At 36.3% G+C, this 24,421-nt stretch overlaps 1 protein-coding gene across 1 annotated transcript in view; it reads right to left on the bottom strand.

Annotated features, from left to right (window-relative positions):
* The window catches only part of SRBD1 (S1 RNA binding domain 1), a 133,877-nt gene that overhangs the window by 33,406 nt on the left and 76,050 nt on the right, over window positions 1–24,421 (bottom strand). Inside the window, exon 18 of the mRNA XM_010576496.1 lies at window positions 20,207–20,289. Coding sequence (XP_010574798.1) covers window positions 20,207–20,289 — 83 coding nt within the window. The remainder of the gene's footprint in view (window positions 1–20,206; window positions 20,290–24,421) is intronic.

Raw genomic sequence — 24,421 nt, forward strand, 5'->3', positions numbered from 1 at the left:
TTTTGGTGTACTTACTCAGACTACTTTGACCTGTAGGTGACAGAACTTCTGGGAGATATTTTCTTACAGTAACAGTTCTGGTTTTGCTAGGATATTGTGAAATTAGAATAGCAATAATCTCCCCTGCCACACATGCACAAACATTGCAGAACCTTTAAACTTCACGCTACTGAGATATAGGTATCAGAAAACAGTTCCAGTTTTACAGATGACAAATCAAAACCACAAGAACTTAGTAATTTCTCTTAAACCAAAGAAGAAGTAAATGAAAAAAAAAGGACCACAATTCTTCATTTCCTGTCTGCAACCTGAGCATCATTACCCAGAAGCAAACAGCACACATTTTGCTTCTCTGATATTTTATGATGTTCAGGCACTGATCGCTATGTTCTCTTGATTGCATGGTCCAGAGTCAGCTTACAAATGTTTTCATATCTTTGTTTTGAGTTGTCCTATGCATCAATGGAAAACAATTAAAATATAGCTCTAAATACCCTTCACTTTAGAAACTAATAACCACTTCTCATTAAACAATAGTCTTAGTTATCACAGCTGGAGTACAAAAAGTGCTGTAATTGAATCCATTATATCCTGTTCCAGAGGAAGTGCTCATATGCCCAGTTTAGTGATAAAATTAAGCTGCTCTCTTTCATAAGTTATTTTCAAGTAGGAATCAAGATTTAGATGCAACTAGGCTGTGCCCTCAGACGAACAGATTTAAGGTCTGGACAAGAAGTTGGAAAAACAAAACTGTTTAATACCACAGATGTAGTCAAATCCTAGCAGTGGGAAAAAAATGTCTCCAAAAACTGATCCCAAGTTCTCCTGCTGCTACTTAACTGCTAGCAACATCAACGAGACTACCTTACATGCACAACCAAATAGTATGAATGGCTCCAAAATTGTTTCAGGTAAGTATATTTGTAAGATACCGACTTTGTAAAACAGGTATGTGGAAAAATTAAAAATGACCTGTACTTCGGTTTGATCTTTTGTTGGCTTTTTTTGTTTTTGTTTTTTTTAAGTTAGATGGGATTTATGAGGAACAGATTTCTATTATTGCATGTATGCTTCTAAAAGAGAACTGGAAACCAACATCCAAATGGTTCAAGTTATATGCATACCGACAACCTGTAGGTATGAGGTATGGAAACCTGGTCCAAAGTATATTGAAATATGGATAGTTACGAAAACAAGAAGAGTGTTGCACATAGACTCTACATTTTGTCACATCACATGAAAGAAATAATTAGTTCCTCTTGAAAATGTTTCTCAAAGGAAGACAAAATACTCCTAGCCACATCAGCCATTTTGAAATCTATACATGGAACAAACAAGAAGCTACAATTGATAATGTTCTTCATAATGGCTTATGCACAGATATCTTCTTTAAGTACTTTGAGTCTTCTCCATCATTTGATTCTAATGCCTCAGAAAAGAAATGGATACCTCATGATTCAGAGTTTTCAGGACAGGTTAACTTCTTCCTCTTTCTCTTCCCATCTACACAAGCTGCACCTCATTGCACTAAAATATGCATTTTCTCAGTCTGAAATTCTGTCTGCAAGTCTTAGCCACTGAAAGAGTTCTCCTGGAGAGTTGCAGCACTAAAACATTTCCAACAGCTACTAATGCAGAAGCACCACAAATTCTGCAAACAGATTGCTATGCAAAAATTACATTATTACACAACAGCCCGGAATTTTAGCAACAAAATTCCTTTGTTACATACAAGAGTGTTCTAATAGTCCAGTTCCAGCTTGCTGTCTCTTCAGATACCAGGAATGCAAAACCACTGGCATTTTCAGAAGACTGTTGGCACTTGCCCAGAATTCACTCTCATTGATTCAATCTCACTGATTCAAAGGTTTCATAAAGTAGTCATATCTTTAAGTCATTTATATAGTAGTCTATTTTCTATTTGTTTTAGTTATGTACCTCACATTTTATGACTGGAAGAAAAAAAGGCAAAAAACCCACCCACAGCAAAAAAGCCATTCTGAAAGGTATCTCTAAAATCCAGGATGCAGAAACTCAAAGAGATAGAAGCCTTAGCTTCTTCCCACAACCCTGAAAAACCAACCCCCCCAACATATTAAGATATGCCATTTACTTGGGACCCTGGTTTTTCAGAAGAGATTATGGTAGAAGCATAGTAGCTTACTAAATAGAGTGGGGAAATTATATGGTACCTAGTAATAGCAACATAGGATCAGATCGCAGGATGTGATAAAAACAGAAAGACAGTCTAATGTGTACACAGAGGGAAGGAATGCTATGAAAATAAAGAGCATGGACATACTATTTGGCACACACTTCAGGCCAAAATCTGTACCATTACCCTTTCTACCCACACGTAAAAGGTTTTTCAGCAAAACACCTGGTTTCTGTAACAGTGCTACTCAGAGTAAAGTACTTCTAACAATGGCCCTCAGGTAAGTATGGAACAGCTATGGCAAAACCAGATTTACCTGAGAGATCCCTAACATATTCATTCATCATAACATATATGCATAACATTCATCAACATGGCTTTACTACACCACCATAGAGAAAAGCAGTTGCAGAGACAGAAGGCAGCAGGCAATGCTGCCAACTTACACTTTCTGAGAAGACAAGACTGAGAGCATGTTCAGGAATGCTGCTTTAGAACAGCCTTAATTAAGATTAAAAGTAGTGTTTTGCTATAATTTAGGAATAAATGGGACCTGTCACTGAAATAAACCTCTTCCACTGAAGAGACAGAAATTTAGGAGGACATAATTGAAATAAAACTTCCTTAACTTCCCCCCTCCAGTTCATTAATATATAGTTGCATCCATCAGCCAAATTAAAATAAAATGAAGGATGACTACACAGCAGGAATAAAGGGGCGGGGCGGGGGGGGGGGAATATCCAAACAGACAGGGAGGATTTTAATACTTACAAAGAATGTGCAGATTATCAACCCACCTAGTTTGAGGTTTCGTGATGTCTAAATTTATGCTACTTAAGGAAGCAAACAGGTACGAGAATCTTGATTCACAGCAGCATTTCTATGAAAGTTGAGGAAGCCAAATTGAAATAAAGCACGATAACTTAAAATAGCGAATTAGAGAGAAGAAAAATGTTATAAGGATGCTTAATTCTTCTGCCCAGATAAGTGTGGCAGAAAAAGTCCAGGCTCACCAAAGAAATTCCATTTTTCTCTGTAATAATGATATACAGTACTTACATCATTGCAAATAAGTATTACACCTGCTCTTGTAAAAAAAAAAAAGAGTTTGAAGACTCTAAATGTATGCTTATCTGGTTGAAATGAATATTATTCTTTAAAGTTTTATCTTGCAATCCAAGATTTCTGTGAGAGCAAATCATTCTAATATTTCAGTCCTTAATTTATTGATAAACATTCTGTCTTAACAGGTCCTCCTTTAAAGAAAGGACACCATATGAAATGACCATACACATTGTTGAAAATTTACTCAGAACACTAAAGAAGGAATACCAGAAAAAGTTACCATTAAATATGTAATTAAAAAAAAAGCCTCAATTTTAAATGTTTAGTCCTATTGCTGGGAGAGTCATAAGAAAAATCCAACCTGTTTGACTCTGTACAGGAACAGTATGAAGCAGCAGCACATTGATTAGTCTTTCCCACTTTCTGCATTCTCCTACCCATTTTTAAACAAAGAATGTTCATTTGCAATCAAGAACACATGAAAAGAATGTTTCCCTGTAGAAAGGAAGACATGGAAGACAGCATTTCAAAATGGTAACCACCTTCCACTTCATCCAACAGGACAGTAGCCATTTACCTGTACCACTTGTACTTCCAAGTGCAGTTCAAGGTCCCTATGCTGCTCTCTTCATTTTGCACAGTTTGGGTCAAACTTCACAACAGCTCAACTTTCCTTTGAAACACTGCCATGTTTGGTCTGTTTAAGAATGAAATCTGCTTGCCTTTAGGGCTTGATAGAGTTAAAGGGCAAAATCCTGGCTCCATTTAAAGTCAGTGGGCAGTTTGCCATTTAATTCAATTGGTCTAGTATTTCACAGTGACCTTAAGGGTATACTGACAGCTTGTACCCACGTATCCTGTCTTTGCTTGGAGGAATAGCAGTGGCATGTATTAGTTTTTAACAATAACGTCTGGATGGCAACTAAGACGCTTTTGCATTTACTTTGGAAGGTCACATGAAGCTCGCAAGCATTCATTCAAAATTAAGGGACAGAACTGTAAACTGGTTCATCAGCATAAAATTTATCTTCTGACTGGTATTCAAAAATTCATTTTAAAATTCAGAAACTAAAGAACGGGCATCTGAGAAAACATTCACTTTCACTCAGTCTAGATCATTTTAAAGAAAAGGATCAAGCAAATCATATTTCACAGTAAGAACAGACATGGTTTTTAATATTCACCAAAATGTGGCTGTATCAGTGCCATATTGCAAATGACAGGAGACATTTGCAGAGACAGCATGAACAGGACATATTTTATATTACCATCTCAGTATCCTAAACAAACTACAGCAGCTTGAGGTTGGACGAGTATATTAATTTGTATATCACTATGGGTAGGTAAAAATCTACAGAGAAGCTTTTTATAAAAGTAATTAGCCAGCTAAGAGAATAGTTGATCAGAAATTCTAACTATGATATGCAGAAAAGAATTTTTTAATCAATCCGCAGCTCAACAATGTACAATCACTTGCAATCAGTGACACTGTTACTCACCTCCTATAAAACAAGATTAAAATGCTCCCTCATAGAAATTATACAAATTTACTCTTACAGGACTGTACAGTTAACCTGTGGAAAACCCCAAATGTTTCCTGTGTTTTACTTTTTACACTCCAGTAAAACAACAGTAGACATCAGTGATGGATGCCGGGATGCTTGGAGCTCTACTTTTTTCAGTTCCCTTATGTAAACAGTAATCTGTTTCAAAGTTAAAAATACTCCTCTTCCTCTCAGCTAATGTATATGGGTACTTTTATATCCTTATTTAGAAGCCTGGCAAGAAACACAGAGGGTAACTGATTTTGCCTAATGTCTCCCTTTCCCATTTTCAACATTCTGGCATAATATTAAAGACCAACTTTGTGAAGATGAGGGCAGAATAACTACATTATGCACTGCATTCTCAGTTTTTGACTATAAATTAAATCAGTAATCATTGTTCAGAAGATTTGTTAATACCACAAGCTTGCCCTCACACCAAAAACTTCAAAAATAAATAGTAGTAAAGGTTGCAGAAAGTCACTTTTATCTTAAGACAGACACTGTAATAACTGTACAGTCATTAAAAAACATTTTCCACTTATTTTCATCATGTAAAATGAAAATATATTCCATCACTCAAATTATGGAAGTGCAACCTAGCACAACCTGCTAGCTCAGGAGAGGGAGAAAGAAGGAGAATCCCAGTTAACTCAATTACTGACAGAAAAGATATCAGGATGAGTACCTATCAGGTCAGGTTCAAAAACACATCAGAAGCACCAGTGCAAAAAAAAAAAAAAAGAAAAAAAAAAGGCAAAAAGCACAAAGCATGCGCTCCCTGTGCTGAGTAGCACTATTAAATTCAGATGCAGGGTTGTGTTTAGGTTGGACAGGCCCCAACAGCAGAACAAAGTCAGTCTGTCTTAGTACCATAACCAAATTCTACAAGTTAACAGCTTTTCATGAAAAGCTGCCATTTCAAAATGTCAATCAAACCTGAATATAAGTGGGAACTCCTGGAGAAATAACCAGCTGCAGGTTTGAAAAACATTTTTCACTGAAAGTGGAAACACAAAAGATGTTTGAATGAGATCTCTTTTTCATTCCTGTAACAGTAGACGGTCATTTTCACAACATCAAGGACAAAAATACAAGACAAAATTGCAAATAACATCTTGAAAGAACCATTTGCAGGGGTGATGAATGATTCAGGTTACAAATGACAGAATTATTGGCAAATGGAAACTCATTAATATGAAAAAGCATTTCTTATAAGATTTCAGTTTGTGTCCACTTTTTCTTATTGCATCTGAATGATTAGGTCGTATGTATTAATTTCATCCCTTATTTAATGTTTGCTTTCTTACCTTGAGGCAGCAGTTTGCACCATGATCATCTGACTTGCAATAAAAGTAGTATGACTTTATGGGGTTTTAGGTGTTTATTAAACAAAAGAAATAGTCTCAAGTTAATCAAAACAGATTCTAACAGAACAAAGTTAAAATTTATAATCTACCCACTGAAAGAACTCAAGTTTTCTAATGCAGTTCCGTACATCCAAATGTAAGGCACGTTTAGTCAATAAACCAAGGGGAAAATATTATTTATACAAGTGTACACTATAACGGAAAAGAGGCTTACCAATATCACTTTGGCCACGTTCTCCTTCCTAAAGGATATAGCAGGAACAAAGCTATTTTTTCTCTTCTCTTAAAAACGCATACTGTCTCTGACAATGAGTTTGCGGTCCAAATACCAGCTTCATCAATTTCTTATTCAACAACCAGACTGATGTAGCAGCGATTTATTTCACAAATCTCTACATTCAATGCCGTGAAACGAATTTAGCCAACAGGAAAGCTTACTGAAGAATTATACTGAAATTTAAAGATTTTTTTTTTTTCCATTTCCCAGAAAGGTAACACCTGTACTGTAGCATCAACACTCATCATGCAGATTTTTTTTATTATAAACAAGTAATAAAAACAAAGAGTAAACTGCACAGTAGATCAACACTTCAGCATGTCTATAAGTTTAGAGTATTAATGTAGACATACCGCCTTATACATATTTACCTCCTTCCCAGCGTGACTATCACTGACTATGATCATCACGCGAACAGGATAACATTAACTCTTTTGAGTGACACGACCTTTTTCTTAAGTTACACTTTTCACCAAAGTGGAAGCACATTTACGAGTTACATAAAATTCACAAATTAAAATGAGATGAAGCAGCACATTATATTAAATATAACTGAACACATTTAAGACTTAGAAGTTTGAAGAGTTTTTCAAAGTTGAAAAACAACAGATACGATTTTTCAGCAGTGTTCACTGAAAACTAAGATGCTACACAACATAAAACTCAAACAGCTCATGCCTATAGCCTCACTGTACTGAGATATCAGTTACAACATCCAATTTCACACTGTAGCACTGTTTTCTATAGCATACATTAATTTCTGATATACAGAATCTCAATCTTCATACTATATCAAGCTGCATTTCTCCAGCTGCAGGCTGCAGCACCCTAGCAAAGTTACCTGAGATTTTTTTTTCTTATACTCAAACTTCACTTCAGTAGAATCACAGCAGAAGTTTATAAAAAATGTTCCCAAGAAGATGACAAAAATATAGTGAGATTTTTCATCACTAGTTCTGGTTCTTACCACTTTGTATCACCAGGATTTGTTTTTCAATAAGCTGGAGTATATACAGCCTACTCTGAGGTTTTGGGGATGAATAATTAGCTGTATGAAGAAATAACTTGAAGTAAGATTAACTTGACCATAAAATGCTGCTACCAAGCTATTTAAAAACTGAGACAGAAAAAAAGGAAAGGAGGAAAAAAACCCCAAACTGTGCCAAACCTGGTGCCTTAGCAAGCAGAGTGTTTTTTTGAACATTCTCAAAAAGCACAAGGTTTCCTATTTACTTCAGGAAATAGCTTACAAGTCAAAACGTGCTGGAGGTTCTTTCATTTTGTTTTGTTTCGAGCTGCCAATTGTTAGTCAAGATTACTATTCATTTTACAGGAGTGTTAAGAATGCAAATGGTTAACAGTAGTATAAACTATATACTTAGTTTAAGTTTGAACGTCTAAAACTATCACACACTGCATTCATCTGCATTCCCTGTTTATGGGAATGAAATATGTAGTCATTTGAAGTCCACAATATGTATACTGTGTTTGTAATAACTGCAGATTTTACAAGCACATTATTCTTTCCATTAGGATTAAAACCTCACCGAATAGCAATTTGTGAAAGAATTCTAGCAGGGCCCTGAGCCCAGAACTCTGACCTCTGATGAGATGCTTGGCAGCAACAAACTCTAGGTCTAAGCAAAACATCTGGTTTGAGTTAGACTTCCTGAAAAAATAGCCCCTGTACTGGGGAAACTGGTATTCACTCAGCTTTGTCTATACACTTTGACTGACTTCAACACTGTTACAGTGGGGGGGTTGGGGGGTGGAGTTTTGCCAGAATGCATGTCAATCACTGTAGACTTCTTGGTGGCCTCCAAAGAGCCAGGCACTTACATTAGGAGACACTGTATGCATTTGTTCATGCTTCTTGGGCTTTTTCCTATTGTACTTCATAGCTCAATGTTTTTTTCAGAATTAGTGCCAACTCTGAATTATCTAATCCAAAACTAGTTGAGCTCAAAATATAAATTTTGCCTGAAGAAATAGTTTCTGCAGATTTTTTTAAACAGTAATTATTTTAACTTCATTTTTCTTGCAAATTTAGACAATCACTGTCATCATAAAATGAATGGGAATATTCCCAAAAAAACCACAAACTCCCACTGCCAAGAAAATTGTAAGAACAGGAACAGCAACAACCTTTAGTTGGCTCTCAAAACTTTTATACACAGCACCATTTTTACATACATTACATAGATAACAGTACCACAGAAAGGTAACTGTAACGAGAATGCTGGTATGCTGGGCCAGGATGTTCTGAGCCTGCTGCTCGTATGCATAATCAGCACAAGCTCCTGCAAAAAAGGATAAGAAAAGAACAGAGCTGGGGCTTGCTTCTCATTTTCCTGAGATCGAAGATAGATCGTATCACAGAGTAGGTGAAAATGAAAAAATTAACAACTTCTGCAGGCTCAGTAAGAGTTGCACTTTGTTAAAGCTGAGAGCCCAAGTAAGGAAGACACAAACAGCTGGGTGCGGTAGTGAGGATGCAGCTTCAGTAACACGTGACCGTCAAGGAGAAATACGTAGCTAAACTCAGTTCACCAGACTGATGCTTTCTTTGCAGGAGATTTTGGATTTTTAAGTATCATAGTGAAGCCTTTTGAAAGTAATTAAGCCATAATAATGAAACAGCTAGCAATACCTGCTGAGACCTGTTACGTTAACAGATAAACACAGTGGCATTAAGTGTCTTACATAGAACTAGGAAACTCAAAATAATTGAATTTTAAAGTAACAGATACAGAATTTAATGGAGATCTCTGTCAACACATTCATCGGTGTTGCACATACATGCATGTATATATTAGAGATGCGTGATAAATATTTATCTATACACAATTTTGCTATGTACAGATGAATTTACCTTTGTTGGGACTATTAGTAGGACCTAAGTCTATTAGTGGAATACTTTTCTGTACACTCTCTACTTAATAAAAATGTGTTGTGGTGAAAAAAGCATCTGCAAAAGTATTTTCTTCCATCTACTGCTCTATTTTACACAAGTCTGCCATACAACTGTATATTGTCAATGTGCTCATAGTTTATTTTCTTCCTGTGATTGCTAATGCAATAATATTTTTATGCCTGATCTAGCAGTAACTTTACACTGGAATTAAATGTCAACTTCTACTTTCCACCCCCAAAATTCTAAGTTAAAAGCCACTGATACTGACCCCCTGCATTCAGGCAAAATGCAGCCACCAACCCACAAAGGGACATTTATAAAATAAGCCTCGCTTGTTTGAACTGCAACACTGCCGTCACTGGAGTTTCAGCCGGGAGACTTAAATAAATAAAAATAAACCAAAGTAATAAACACCATGTTTTATGGAGCTGCACAGGAAAAAAAGAGGTCGTCCTGGCAAACTTGAAAGATTAGACTTAAAAGCTGCCTCTCGCATTCCGGAAGACTTCTGGCCCACACTATTCAATGCCATCTCTGAAGGACAGTCAGCTGCGGGCAGCAGGGCCACCCACACAAGTGTTCTCCCTGCCACAAGCTGCCCGTCTGTACATGACAATGCAGGAAACAAAACAATGTTCCAAATTAAGCCAACTTAGAAATCTCCGAGTGCAACAGGAATAATGAATCACCTACTTAGCACCTCAAGCAACACAAGGCATGTTGAAAAAAAACCTGCCTCTAGCCCAAGGCTTTGTAACGTATAGTTATGTTCCCCAAGGAGCTAAATTTTTCTACTACTGATGGCATTCCAGTGGCCATGTTATCCAAATGTCTGATGTGAAGCAATTTTTTTTTTTTTTGAAGACATAACTCATATCTGTCCATAGACTTTAGTTTTCTGGGAGACTGAATATAATTTTAGAATCATCATTGTCAGTTGGTTGACAGCAATAAAGACAACATTCACTTTAAATAACCCTGAATTATATACAGTTGAGTAAATTTGAATTTGTTTTGCTTTAAGGTCTTCCAAAGTTGAGGCCAACATGCTGAACAAAAATATTAAACTATCTATAACCCTGTGTCAACATATGATGCTACTGGGAATGGTAAGTGAATTAATTTTCCAAGGAAAATTAATTACTTATGACTTACAGTTGTAAAAGCAAACAACGTAACTCTGGATTAGGGCACATTTAATTTCTGTTTGGAGTAGCGATTAAATTAATTTCATATAATTCATGGTATGTAATGGAAAGCAGAACAAAGATGAAATCTTAGACAATGACTGACACAGAAAAAAGTGTATATTTGTGTTCCTGATACAAAAATAAAGGTCACAGATATTAATCACTGTCTAGCAAAACATGATTTTAGTTTCTAAAATATTTTTTTCAAAACTGTTTGCTAGGAAGAGTGTTATTAGCAAGATAAAAATCTAAAAAGCAACACATTACAAAACATCAGAGAAATCTTGCATGTTATATTGTCTCTTTGTGAAAAGAGACTATTATTTTCAGTGATACCTATTGAATGACATAACGGTCAGAATTATTTTGAGGAACAGCAACACTAACTTAAATTTATCCTACATTAATTTAAGTTCATCTTACTTTAAGGAAGAGAGGAAAAATTTCATCACAGATACAATATTGAAACAAATAAGTACTCTAACACCACACCACAACTTAAACATAAAATGTAGGATTTTTGTCAGTTACTTACATTTTATAGTAAATGGTTACTGAGAAAAATAAATCCATAGGTCAAGCGAACCTATGAATGAGTTCTTGCAGCATTCCATAATTTCATATTTGTTCAAAGTAAGAATAATTATTTTATGTATTTCAGTGCGAAACATATCAAGTTCTTATTTTACATAATATCTATCACTAGAACTGCACATATTAACACACCATTTATGGGTTTAAAATATCATAAGAATTTTAATTGCCACTTATTGTCTCCTACTGAAGGTGAATACAAATTTACTGCTGATTAGATTTTCAGATATCAAGTCAACAGCTGCTGTGCTATGAACTCACATAGAATCATTCGAAAGTACGATAATATTAGTATTTTTCCTTACGAGTCAAATGAATATACTGTTAATTCATGAAACCAAAACAACAGATGCAACAGATGACCACTGCACAGCAAGCAGTGACTACAGAATTCCACTAACAAATAATATTTACATTCATGATGTTTAAATCGACCCCACACACATTCAAAGCAAGTGATTCACATCCCCACTGCCACTTCTACCTGACTTTGGACACAAAAGAGGTGCTTTTCCCATGGTCATAGTTTAATCAATTTTATCGTTATAATATTTACATTAATATTTGACTAGAAATCACAACATAGCGCCTTAAAGATTAACTTAATTCACATGAAAGATGGATGTTTGACCCTGAAATGCAAGTTCTGTGAACACAAATATCACATCATGGATATAGGTAATGCCAAGAGTAATCTGCAGCCCTGACTGTTTTTTACTGTAGTATTTTTAAGAATGTTTCAAAAACGTTAAGAACTTAAGTTATGATAATTTTATTAAAACCTAGATGAAAGGAGCTGACCAATTTTTCAATGCTAAAATTGTGTATATTCACTTAAGGTTATTAAACACTTGAAACGTAAACAGGAAACCCAACAGCATCTAACACATTTCAGAAGCTGTTCAATCAAAATACTTTTGGAAAGACAGACTTTATCATTCTCTTTTCTGTTTCAGCTTTTAGTCAACCAAGCATTTCCGAACCAATGCACAGAAAAGCCATATCAAGCTGATTTGCATGATCCCAGCCTCACAACTCCCATTTTGCTCCTCTTGCCACTTGGCTCACATGTCAGAACAATCTCTTGCAAGAGTTTAAATCCACCCAGCTGGACCATAACTCAGCTCGCCTGTGTTTGAACTAGCTCTGCCCAAGTACATTTAAGGAAAGGAGAAAAAAAAAACAAAGAACAAACAAACAAACAAAACCAACCAAAAACCAACCACCAAAATGAAACATTAAACAGGCTTGCACAGAGGGTTCCCTATACCTGGGCAATTCTGCTCAGGAGTTTCTATCTGCTGCTTCTGTGGCAGGCTGGAAGTAAACAACATTACCCGTATTTTCCATGAAGTACAGCATATATAATTTTAATCCAATTAGAGCACAAATCATATGAGAAATTTTGTACTAACTCTGTTGTCATATGGTGACAAAAAAATTCCAAACAAACTTTTGCCAAGAGAGCTGGTAATTAAGCAATCAGAAACAAACTGACAGGAGAGGGCAAATCTGTCCAGTAGCTGTTTCCTATCAACACCCTTAGATCGTCCCACCTCAGTATACCAACACTTCTTCTTAAGCTTCCCTACTTTTGCTAAAACCTCAGCCCCTCTATAAAACCCCACATATGCAGATACAAACTCTCTAATAATAAATAGCAGCAATGCAAGGGGGGATTATTAGCAGTAATGTCTAAAATTTACCTGCAGCTCAGGTTGCTTACAAAGGCACATCTCTGACAAGTTTCCAAATGCTGCCCACAGTACATTTTTGGTGACAGCAGTGAAGAGATGTAGTCCATGGGCAGCTTCGTGAGTGACATGTGCAGATGCGGTGATACCGCTGTGCTCTTGCACTCTTTGTAAATACACATGCACACATTTTCCTTCATTTCCTTAAAGGGGCAGTATCGCACCTCAGCAAGCTGGCACACTTTCTTGGAGATACCAGTAAATATATACGATATACTAACTAAAATAATCAATAACAACTGTTATCTTCTTTCTATATCCCTTTGTTTTGTTATAACTGGCCATAACAGACCAGCAAAAGTTATTGTGCTTTGCAGCCAGAACAGTTGATTTCTCTTTGCCAGCTAGAGAATAGGTAAACACAAGCAAAGACACTTTGCCAAGTTAGAGGACATATAAACCAATCCTGGCAGCCAGCAAAACTGCTGCTGAAGATTACGCAAACTTGCCAGAGGTGTAACTTATCTGGAAAGGAATCTTAAGTTTTGCACACCTACTTCACTGCAGTGGGGAAGCATCCAGAAAACATTACAGGTTGAATAACTGTCAGGAATAACAGGTCTCTTCCTGACAAAGCTGTCTGCAAAGATTTTGTTCTCATGGATGTCAGACAGCTTGGTTCACAGGACTTTACTTTTCAAAATGACAAGCACATAGTTTACCCTAAAAATGGTGTTGGGCAAAACCACGTGATTTTTGCTTGGTTTCCTCACAGAGCTAATGCTTTACCTCTACTACATGACAATTAAGGATGCCATAAGTTGCTGGGTGTTAGAAACCCCACAATAAGCACAAATGTGTTCACCAGTCTATGCATCCACTTCCTTTTTTTGAAATACACCTTTTCCCTACTGACAAGACCCTTTTCTTTTTAGCCTGCCTTTAACAATACTTTACAGGTAAAGCCACCACACCCCATCCCTCAAAAAGCTTTTGTACACCTTAAAACTTTGAGTACTCCTCTCCCTTTTCCACAAATTTCAAGTAAGCAATTCCTTATAGTACGCTGCAAAAAAAATTCTGCAACAATAGTCTCTTTGCAGGAGCCTACAGGTTCATAGGAGAGGTTTAAGTTTACTTTATTGAGGAGCAGAGCTAAGAGCACTGTGAAATACTACCCCACATGCCCCAGTCTTTCAAGTCCCAGCAGCCCAGAATTTGTCCTGTTACTATCACAGTTACTATCACAATTTTTTTTTTTTTTTTTTTTTTTTACTTACAACAGTGGCAACATATCCTTTAGTATATGTTGCTTAGGAATTTCTTTAGTATCAAAAATAGCTAGGTTTCCTTCATGATACCCCACAGTTTCAGCCAGACTCCAGTCCAACAGCATATTTCATATTATAAGTTTTTTCAACTTTATTTACACCCATAATTAACCTGTTGCCATATACTGTCAAAAAGGAGTGATATACATTCATTAATAAGTCGTCTTATTAGCCCTGGTATCCTTGGACACTTAGTTTAAGCAAAGGTTCTCTTTATGCAACCATTTCAATTAAAGTACAGAAAACCATAAGCAAGCTCACAAAACTGCAGTTATATCATAGGAGATTCATTCTATGCCTAACTGTACATATAAATTCAGTGTAATAATACAGAAGGAACGCTGAAGCATTTTGTAGATAGGCTGTTCAACTGGGTGTTGAAACCTGCAATCTAAAATTCTAACCAGCAAACAACATTCCTGCTGAACTGAATTTCCACAGGAGCTACATGAATCACGCAATATAAAGCACTGCTCACCTAATAAGACACCCCATTTTTTTAATCAGAAAAATGTTAAGTTGCAAACCCACACAAATTTGTTTTAATAAGCTTAATAAAGCAAGCTCAAGTTTGAGGTTGTTTTGACAATCACACCTCAGAGATTTAAAAGACACTGTTGCACATCATATGTCATCATACTTTAACATCATACATGAGTGATTTTCCTGTGCTGTCCAAGTAACACACCTAACTACTCATATACCTTATGGGTCAATTAACCAAACAAAAACAAAAAAAAAAAAGTTGAAATAAAGTTCTTAAATACTCAGTGAAAAATGTACATTTCTGACTGAAAAAAAAATCAGCCAGCTCCAGTACTTTGCTCCGTGTTATTAAATGAAAGCATACTACGACGTGAAGGATATATCACCAAAATCAGATACCAAGAAGGATGCAAAGTCTCTTATATTTCACCATCAAAAACTGTGTATCTGTTTTAAGGAAAAATGAAGACAAAGATTTTCTTAAACCACACACTAATTCTTTGCAATGGCCAATGTTCAGATTATAACAACTCTTTGTTTGCAATCACTAACTACTTCACAGCCTTCATTTTGTTAGCAGCTTCCTATTTAAATGCTAATTTTCAAGTTTCGACTATTAGAGAAACAATATAACATTTAGTTTACCCAAAATATTGATTTAGATAGTAAATCTAAGAAATATATCTAAAGTTTGTTAAGCCTCAGAATGGCTTAACAAATAAAGCTACCAAGTATCTTTGCTAGACTTTTGTAAGAACAGGCTGACAAACTACCTGCAGTGCAAGGGACAAGCCAGCTTTTCTTGTGGGAAAGACAACAAATAGAAATAATGCATAGGCTTGTTCATCCCACAGTTCTATCAGGCTGACCCAACTGTACCTAACCTTACTCTTTTACTTAGATACACCCTTGAGGTCCCTTTGATCCCTGTATTTCTAAAATGTTGCTACAATTCACCTCCCAAATATCTCCAAATTTAGTAACTATTAAGCATTGAATATACAGTCAGTTTGCCTCAAGTAAATAATTTGCATGATGGGCATTCAGAAGAGTAATAAAATTTTAAATGATACCCCTGTCAAAAATGAGGTTAACACCACACCTTTCTAATACCTGTCCTGTCACACAGGCACCCACTAGAGGGCTAGAAAAACTGGACAGCGGCGATGCCATGCACATCTTTGAGGGAGGAAGAAGATGATTAAAGAATGCAGCAAACTAAAAGGGCTCCATGCAGTTTCAGCTGCATGCAGGACAGGCCAGTAACATCCTCCCACCACTGCCCACCAGTTCACCCTGATCAGCATTAGTATGGTTTGGCACTAAGGCAGGAAAGGAAGGATCCATGCAGGGATGGCCTGCAACGGCAGAAAGTGTTCTGCATGGCCTTCTAGGAGAAAGGAAAAAATCTTCCTTTCTAATAGGAACTGAGATAACGACTTCGGTGAAATGCCTCGCTATTTACTAGTTGGCTGTAGATTTTAAAGTGGTTTATATCTGCAATGCCATAATTGAGGCAGAACTGGTCCAATTAAGGAGGAAGCATATCTGATTAAAAGTGCTCCCTAAAGTTGCATTGTCATTTAATAAAACATACCCATCTTTTGGAAGGGAAAATCCAAGCCTAAAAGGCATATCAAATTGCAACTGAAATAATAAAATGTCCTATAGATAATAATCAAATGCAAAACTGATGCACTTCAGTAACGAGAGGAACATGGGGAGGAAAAGGGACAAGAGGGACAGAAAAGGCATTTCCAAATTTAATTATTATTACGCATTCTGATAAGGCTTTATGAAACTCTCATTCGATCAGGACCTTCCAGCATTATATAGAAAATAAACCAAGAATTAGCTCAACCTTTTTTTTTTCTGGAAGGAATTGCTGCTTAAGAGTATTGTTTACAAATTTATTTGACACAAAATGTTCCAGTTACATCTGGAATCAAGTATCCTCCCACTTCAGAGATTACAAAACTACATATATTATCTCTTACATCCTTTTAGGACGTTAATTTTCCAAACATGTTAAACAGTGAAGATGTTACCATGTGCAAAAGTATATCACGAAGAGACATGACTTGTCAAAAGTTCTGATCTTTCAACACACACCATATATTTTGTTCTTAGGCTACAGGTGAGATTGAGCTCAACCTAGCTTCTTCCCTGAAGGTTACTGTTTGTTTACTATCCAGGGATTTTGCACATTAAATAAAAAGCAGAAGACTAACCAAACTTCACATAGTCCCTTAGCATTATTTCTCCTTTCTCTGCCTTATAATACAGATTCAGGTTTTGACTTTTAAAAAGTTTATTAATTTAATTCCCTTTACTTGAGGCTATTTGTCTTTGATGGAGACTGGTGAAGAGAAAGTTTATGCTAGTGCTGTTTTATTCTCCTATGAAAAGGGGTTTCTTTTTGAGAGGAAGGAATTTTTTTCTTCTTTAGGCATCTTTTTTTTAACTTTTTATTCATTTTCTTTGCTCTGGAATTCCATTCCCTAACCGCAGTCTTTGTGAAGCAGCTTTGTTCTCAGCTTTTATATACATCTTCCAAGATCACTACAACTGTAGTGGTAATTCATCAGCCAAAATTCAGTTTGCAGCATAATAAAGTCTTGAGCCACTAACTGCTTCTTCCCCAATAGGAATTTAGCTTTGAACTGGCATGGGGAGGTGGCAAGGCAAACATATTCTGTATCAGGCAGAGTCTGGGCATCATCTTCATGTTCAACTACAGAAGAAATCATAGTAATATGGCCTGAAGGCGATAAATTAATTTTGGCTAGCTTCCTGTCTGGGAGGAAAGAACTATTTTCCTAATGAGATAAAGATGAAGGAAGACAAGGACCTCTAGGCAACTGTAATTTAGTTTGAGAGAGGCCCTAATAAATCAGGTTGTGCTTCTCTTTGCTTAAGGAAATACCTGTTAGGAAATCCAGGGCCTGTTTATTTTTCTCTGACAAACCTGATTTTCTTGGTAGTGCACAAACTTAGCATCATAACTTGAAATGAGAAAAAAAATCAGGTGGTCAAGTACAAGTTTCTAATTGTTTTTGTCATCTAAAATAAGTAAACACAAATCCCAGCTGATGGGATTCAATTTACAGAGATCAACTGCTACCTGGAAACTCATATTTCCATGTCCAAGGGAGCAGATTTGCTTGGAAGCAAAACTAGAAAACACCAATATTCTCACAAACATGCATGTGAAGTACCAAGAGGCTGGGTGGGAGGGATCCAAAATCCCATGCAAGCAGTGACTACAGAAAATGCAGCCCCTTCACACACATTCCAGACTTTGAGAAAGCTCATATTGTGAACAGCGGATGTAACACATGACCACTTCACTTTCCTGTAGCACTACTGTCAGCACTGATAGCAGCAGCAGCAGCTCCTGCCCAAGGGGGTCACTCAGCTCAACATACAATGTTCCTGTGCCACAGTCCCATTTTAAAAGCTACAGCCTTCATCAGGCAGGTTCTGCTTCCCCAGTCTCTCACTTAAACCTCTGAGAAAAAACTCTCAGAAAAGACAGAGAAATTAATGTCTCTGCCATTGTCTTTCAAGTAGAGTAGTTTGGGACCTCTGGCTATCTTAAACTGGTAAGAGAGGCCATGTCCCAAGTCAATCAAAACTCAGGCTGCTGTGAAAGCAGTAGCTGCAGCTCCACGCCTCCCCCAAGCCTATGCATTGCTGCCCCACACTTATGCCAACCCAGGACATCACGTAGCCATTACCAGCACCAGAAAAGGATCGGGTCCCTTGGGCAAGAGTAGCAGCAAAGGCAGGACAACCCTTTCAGGGAGCTCGCAATTTGATCAACACACAGTGAGCGTGCAACCATCCCTCAAGAAACTACCACCCTGCTTGTGCTGTACAGCTTCCACAGTCATGGGCAGCAGCACACCATCTCAGCCTGCCTCTGCCTCTTTAGGCAGAGGCTGAGTGCAGGACTAATTGCTGTCTGTCCTTCAGGACAAGAATGCCAAAACCTGGATTTGTCAGATTCTTACACACCAATTTCAGGGTGTTTAAGGAAGGAGAGGTCATATTTAAATACTAGGTTTATATTTACAGTGGGCTAATAAAGTAACCACTTCCGTGAAAAAAGCCTGTTACATTTTTGATCTAGACTGCACATTGCCTATTTCATCCCAGAAATTAATAAAAAAGCTACAGCCAGCAATTAGATTATAAATTAAAATGTAATAAAACCTTTCAAATTGCCTTGGATAATATAAAATTCTGTACCTGATATACTCTTTATCTGAGGGATTATATCAGCTATTACTCTGGGACTCCCTGTACAACACAACAGCTTTTTCCATGCCTGCCCTCTGAGATGCCAGCAAGTGACTGTTCTCTCTGAAGGAAGACCAGTTGTAACAGCTTAATTCCTCTTCTCCTCCCTTCCCTGCCACAAGAGAGCTCTTGCACCCAAAGGGCAGCAGAGCTTCTGACTTTGCTTTCAAGACTGCAAACTTCCTTTTAATAGTGTCACATAGAGCTCTAGTACCTCAGAAATACTGAAAGACAAATTATATAAGTTAGTTTTACCAATCAGTCTTGCAATTAGCAAGAAACATGAGTACGTTTTATAGTCTGTGGCAATACAAGTAGGGCTTGCAAAAGCAGTACCAAGTACTACCTTAATCAACTAAAATATTGACCTCAGTTCTTTAAAAACAAAAGAAAACAGGACATAAACTTCTTTGAAAATTTTCATAGCACCTTTCTTTGTCACCATCTTTAGCAGCAGCAGTAAAGGATTCTAGGCTGCTAATTACATTCTATCCCATTAACTCGTGCTAACCTGAAAGCACAGATCCAGGCAGTTCTGTGCTTTCTGTTCCGACTACTGTTCCAGCCTTTCAAATTTACTCATGTTCTATAGTTTAAAAATATATAGAGAAAAGCACATGATGTATTTTATATATTTTTTTTTTTACTTCTCTATTTGGTGGGACTTAAGCACATGCATAAATGCTTTCCTGAATCAATGCCAATATGCTACAAAATGACAATAACTTATGTACCATTTCTCAATACCATTTACTTTGTAAAGACACTTTGAAGGTAAAAGTTACTCTCAGAAATAACCTACAAAAATGTATAAAAATAAGAATTGTCAAACATTTTCCAATTCAGCTTTAGTAAATGAAAAAATTCAAAACAAATGCTTTTATTACAAACTTCTAAGAAGGAATACACCTAATAGTACAAATTAATGGCTTTTAAATAGAGGATCAATATCTTATTGTATTTTACACAAAGAGCTAAAACCTCATTGCTGTTAAAATAGAAAAAAAGGAAAGCTTTACAGATCAGGTTACCTATCTGATTTGATGTTTTTAATAGACCATACATCTGGCTAGAGCCATTTCAGAGTCTCAATCACAATCGTTAAAAGTAGAGATTTAAAAAAAGAGGCTGTTTATGACTTCTAAGTATTTACTACCATTCTATCAACTCTACAAAAGTCTTTTAAAGGAGAAGTAACTATTTGACAATTATAAAGCAGCATTTTGTTGTTGCTCTGTATCATGACAGATTATTTAGATTAAATTATATGTATTATCTTACCTGATACATTCCAACTCCTATGTGTTTGGGCTCAATTTTCACTAGCTCAGCTAATGGGTCTTGGACGCGTCTAGCTATGGAAACTGAAAAATATAATTACAAAACAACTATGGGTTTTATCTGAAAAATCAGAATCATGTAATTGCTTCTGCTATTTTTTTTTAATCTTCTACAATTTAATATCTTTTTTTTACAGGGAAATAATCAATAATATAGCAGAATCCTTTTTTATGGTTAGACACAGGACATGAAATGTACATTAATCAAACTTTTAAATTGAATAATTCAAGCAAAGACCTAAGGAGATTTCAAACTGTTATCATGACATTAAAAAAGTTTTTTCAGGCCACAGATTTAATAAATATAACTGTGTACACTAAATTTTTCCCCTGTATCCATACTAAATGCACATCTAACTTTTCAAATTAAACTCTGAAATAACCTTTAACCTTAAATCACAGATATGTAGAAACAAATAAACATTTAAAAAAGAATGGAGTAACTGTTCACAGACTTATTTATCTAATATAGTATTTCCTAAAGTATATATTATATACTTATATATTACATATTTATATAATTCAACCATAAAATTCAGTGTTCACTTTAAAAATGGTTCTTGGACCTTAACTAATCTAAACTGCATACCAAAACATATCAACTTGCAATCTGTCACCATTATAACCACATTTGGGGGGGGGAAGCAATTTCCAACACTTCTGGTGCTATTCAGAGCATATGGGAAGAACCTTTGGTCTTCTAAACCCAAATGTTGAATCAAGACTGCATTTTTGAAGCCTATATTTATTGATAAATCCTTTATTTTCTGAAATCTCAGGAAAAATACTGATTTGCAAATGCCAGTTCTCAACCTTCTGCAGATACTGGGTTGCATTCAGCATTTGCAACAGTGCTGCCTCCCACATATACTGAACTACAGGAGTTCTACTCTGCCAGTATTACATTTATAAACTTTTTTTCTCCTGAGTAAAGACAAAACAGGTTAGCTGGTTTAGCAGCTCTTAGAACACTCATTCTACCTAGTGAAGAAAACACTGATGAAGATCAGGAGCTTCTGGAGGTACTGCAAAAGTCTTTCCAAAAAGGGACCAAAGGTGTCTCCAAAAAAACCAAAACCAAAACCAACCCAAAACAAACCAAAAAAACCAACCAAAAACCACCCCACCCCAAAACCAAAACCCAAACCCACCAAACAAAAAACCAACCCAACTCCCTCTCAAACAAACAAACAAAAAAAGAAAAAACAAAACAACAAAAAACCAAGGCCAGGTCTTGTTGCTAAGGCTGCTTTTCCTAGCATGTGCACTTGTGCAAGAATGAGAGAAATAGGGTGGGACAAAAGAAAGCTGTGATCCTTTATAAGCAATCTCCTCTTCTCCAGGCTGAACACTCCCAGTTCCCTCGGTTTCTCCTTGTATGAAAGGTAGTCCAGTCCCTTAATCACCTTTGCAGCCCTAATTTAAATAGCAACTACCACTACTGCAGGGCATTAAAGATGTCACAGCATTTCAGAAAAGGACTTGACTAAACATTGCTACTTGAAGCCAAAACAGTAGACAGACCTAACATTTATTGGCTACGGAGGCTCCTCGAACCACAGGTGTGAAGTTTAATGATTAAATGCAGCATTAGAGATTTCAATTTTAAAGATTTGCACTGTTAAATGCACAGTTAACATGAAGTTCACTGCACAGTCATGCAAGAATTTTCATATCCTTTATTATCCATTTTAACATATGCTGACAAGGGTGGTTTGCTAGCTAGGTTCAGAAAGCACTGTGCTAGTGACATCTGATATGCCTGCTTCTCTGATAGAGAAGCTCTGAATTCAAAGGCAAAATCACATATGCCATCTTGTCAAAAAAAAAAAAAATCAACAAAAAAACACCAAACACAAAAGGTTAACCAGTGTAAGTACATGGGCTATCACTTGCACAAATATAGCTTACTGCAGAAATGCTTTCCTATAACAATAATTCATATTAATTACTTTGAAATACTAGTGGTACCTATGGCCCATCACCTAACAAACAAAAGTGGAACAAAACACCAATTAAAGTATTATTGATCCAAACCACGAAACATTTAAAACTATGTATTTCTTATGAATGCATTTATGTCTATGTATAGGTACTATACTTGTCTTTTAGCAAGCTTTCTTAAATTCAACTTGTTTAGTAGCTATACAATGTCTTAGAGAATTTTCTTTTAGTTCCACCTAATGGCAAAACACATTCCAAAAGTTACATTTTAAATAAGCTGAAAGCAAATGTGTCTCACTGTCCACATATCCTTTCATTACATCTTTTAAAAAATAGACAACTACATGAATAGGTTGATACAGGAATTTTCCAAGTATAACTTTCTCTCGGGAACCTTCAATTAAGAAATAAAATAAAATTTAGACTTTTCTTGTCATAATAGCTAGGTTGATAATGCCGTCATATCCCTAGGGGGCTTCCAGTGGAGCTGTAGGACCTGATTCAGCAAAGCACTTCAGCACAGATGCATGTCAGTATTCCCACTGGAACCAACAAAACTATTCACATGCATAAAGTTACATAGACATTTAAGTGCTTTCCTGGATCAGGCCTAATAGTTACAATATTGAAGCGCGAAGATCAACTAACTGTCAGTTATACGATTTAAGGGATGCAGCTCCTACAGCCAATACCAGCAGGATAGCTGACCTGTGGAATTCCCACTAAAGCTGTAATTTTATTCCAGAACTTTTCAAATTCAAAATAAAAGAGAGCACAATAGGGAAAACGCAAGAGTTGTCCACATTCTCTCTAGGCTCAAATTCAGTCAACATTAGCATCTACTGTCTCTTGTACAGGCAAACCACTTTTTCTTTGTTACAGTACCAGCACACTGCAATAGATATTTTTAGGGGGCAACGAGGCATGGCTCTGGCAGTTTGATCCACGTGGCTGGACTCTTACAATACAAGCAGAGTATTACCGAAATCATGAGCTCTCTGCAGAAGTGCAAGGTCTGCTACCATGGACTAGACAGAGTAAAACCAGATGGTCTTACATTTTCCCCCTAAAAATTAAATCAAGATATTTCAGAAGTTTTTTCATATTAAATTTCTATTATTTTACACTAATACAGGTATTGCCTAAAAGCTATTTGTTTATATGCTTAAAGTACATTTCAGGAATGGCTAGAAACCATGCATTTTTAGAAGACTGGCAATGAAACAAGTAATGCATTCTCACTTCTACGGTTATTAAGGGATACTTCACTTTTGCTTAAGCAAATACAAAATAAATTATATGATGGCATGCAGGGCAAAACCAGAAAATCAGATTTCTCAAAAGTAATCAGCAGGGTCAAACATGAAATGTTTGGGATGTCATTCTTAAAATATGCTAGTCTAAGTAAAACATGAAAAAAACCCTATTCAATGTTAAAGAGGCTATTAAGATGAGGATGCCATGGCCCTCTATTAGAAAATTACCACAAGAATTGCACACCTGATAGATGCAAAGCTTCAAGTTGTCAATTACGAAGAAAACATTATTGCAATACTTGGAATGACAGTAACATAATGTGCTGCCATGCAGTAAATCCATGTAAAATTTTAAACCTTGGGGGGACAGGATGGCCTAGGTGGTCTTCCGACTTTAATGTAGATGAACTTCACCTCCAAACGCAATGAGAAATAAAAAAGGTTACAGAAACCATATTTACTGAAATCCTGTCTTGTCATTAGCACATTTTCTGCCATTTTGTAAGAAAGGCCATTTAACTGTTTTGTGGTCTCAATTCACTCCATGCTTTGGTCACCTGACAAGACAAACACACCAGAAAGTTAAGTATTTTTGTCTGTCACTGATGAAGTACAATGACAGTGTCGTGGGCGAAAAGCCTCCATTAGAGTTGCTTGCACAACTCATGTCAGTCTCAGTGTCTGATCTTCATAGAAAATAATTATATTAAAATGTTTTGTTTCCTAATGGCTAATGAGCAGATGTGCCCTCATGAACTTGCAAACATACTTAATTATCTGGCTACTCCTGTCTTAAAAAGATCAAATCTTTCTTAATTCCAAACTGACAAATTTAAAATGAAGACTATTTTCCTCACACATAGACGTCACATAACTTTGTTTTTACTAGTACTTTCTACAGCAAGTGATATCATTTTTCACAGGGATTGAAAAGGAGAGAGTTTCCACTCTGGAAT

This window comes from Haliaeetus leucocephalus, unplaced genomic scaffold, assembly GCF_000737465.1.
Source record: "Haliaeetus leucocephalus isolate CR32 unplaced genomic scaffold, Haliaeetus_leucocephalus-4.0 Scaffold526, whole genome shotgun sequence".
Lineage (NCBI taxonomy): Eukaryota > Metazoa > Chordata > Aves > Accipitriformes > Accipitridae > Haliaeetus > Haliaeetus leucocephalus.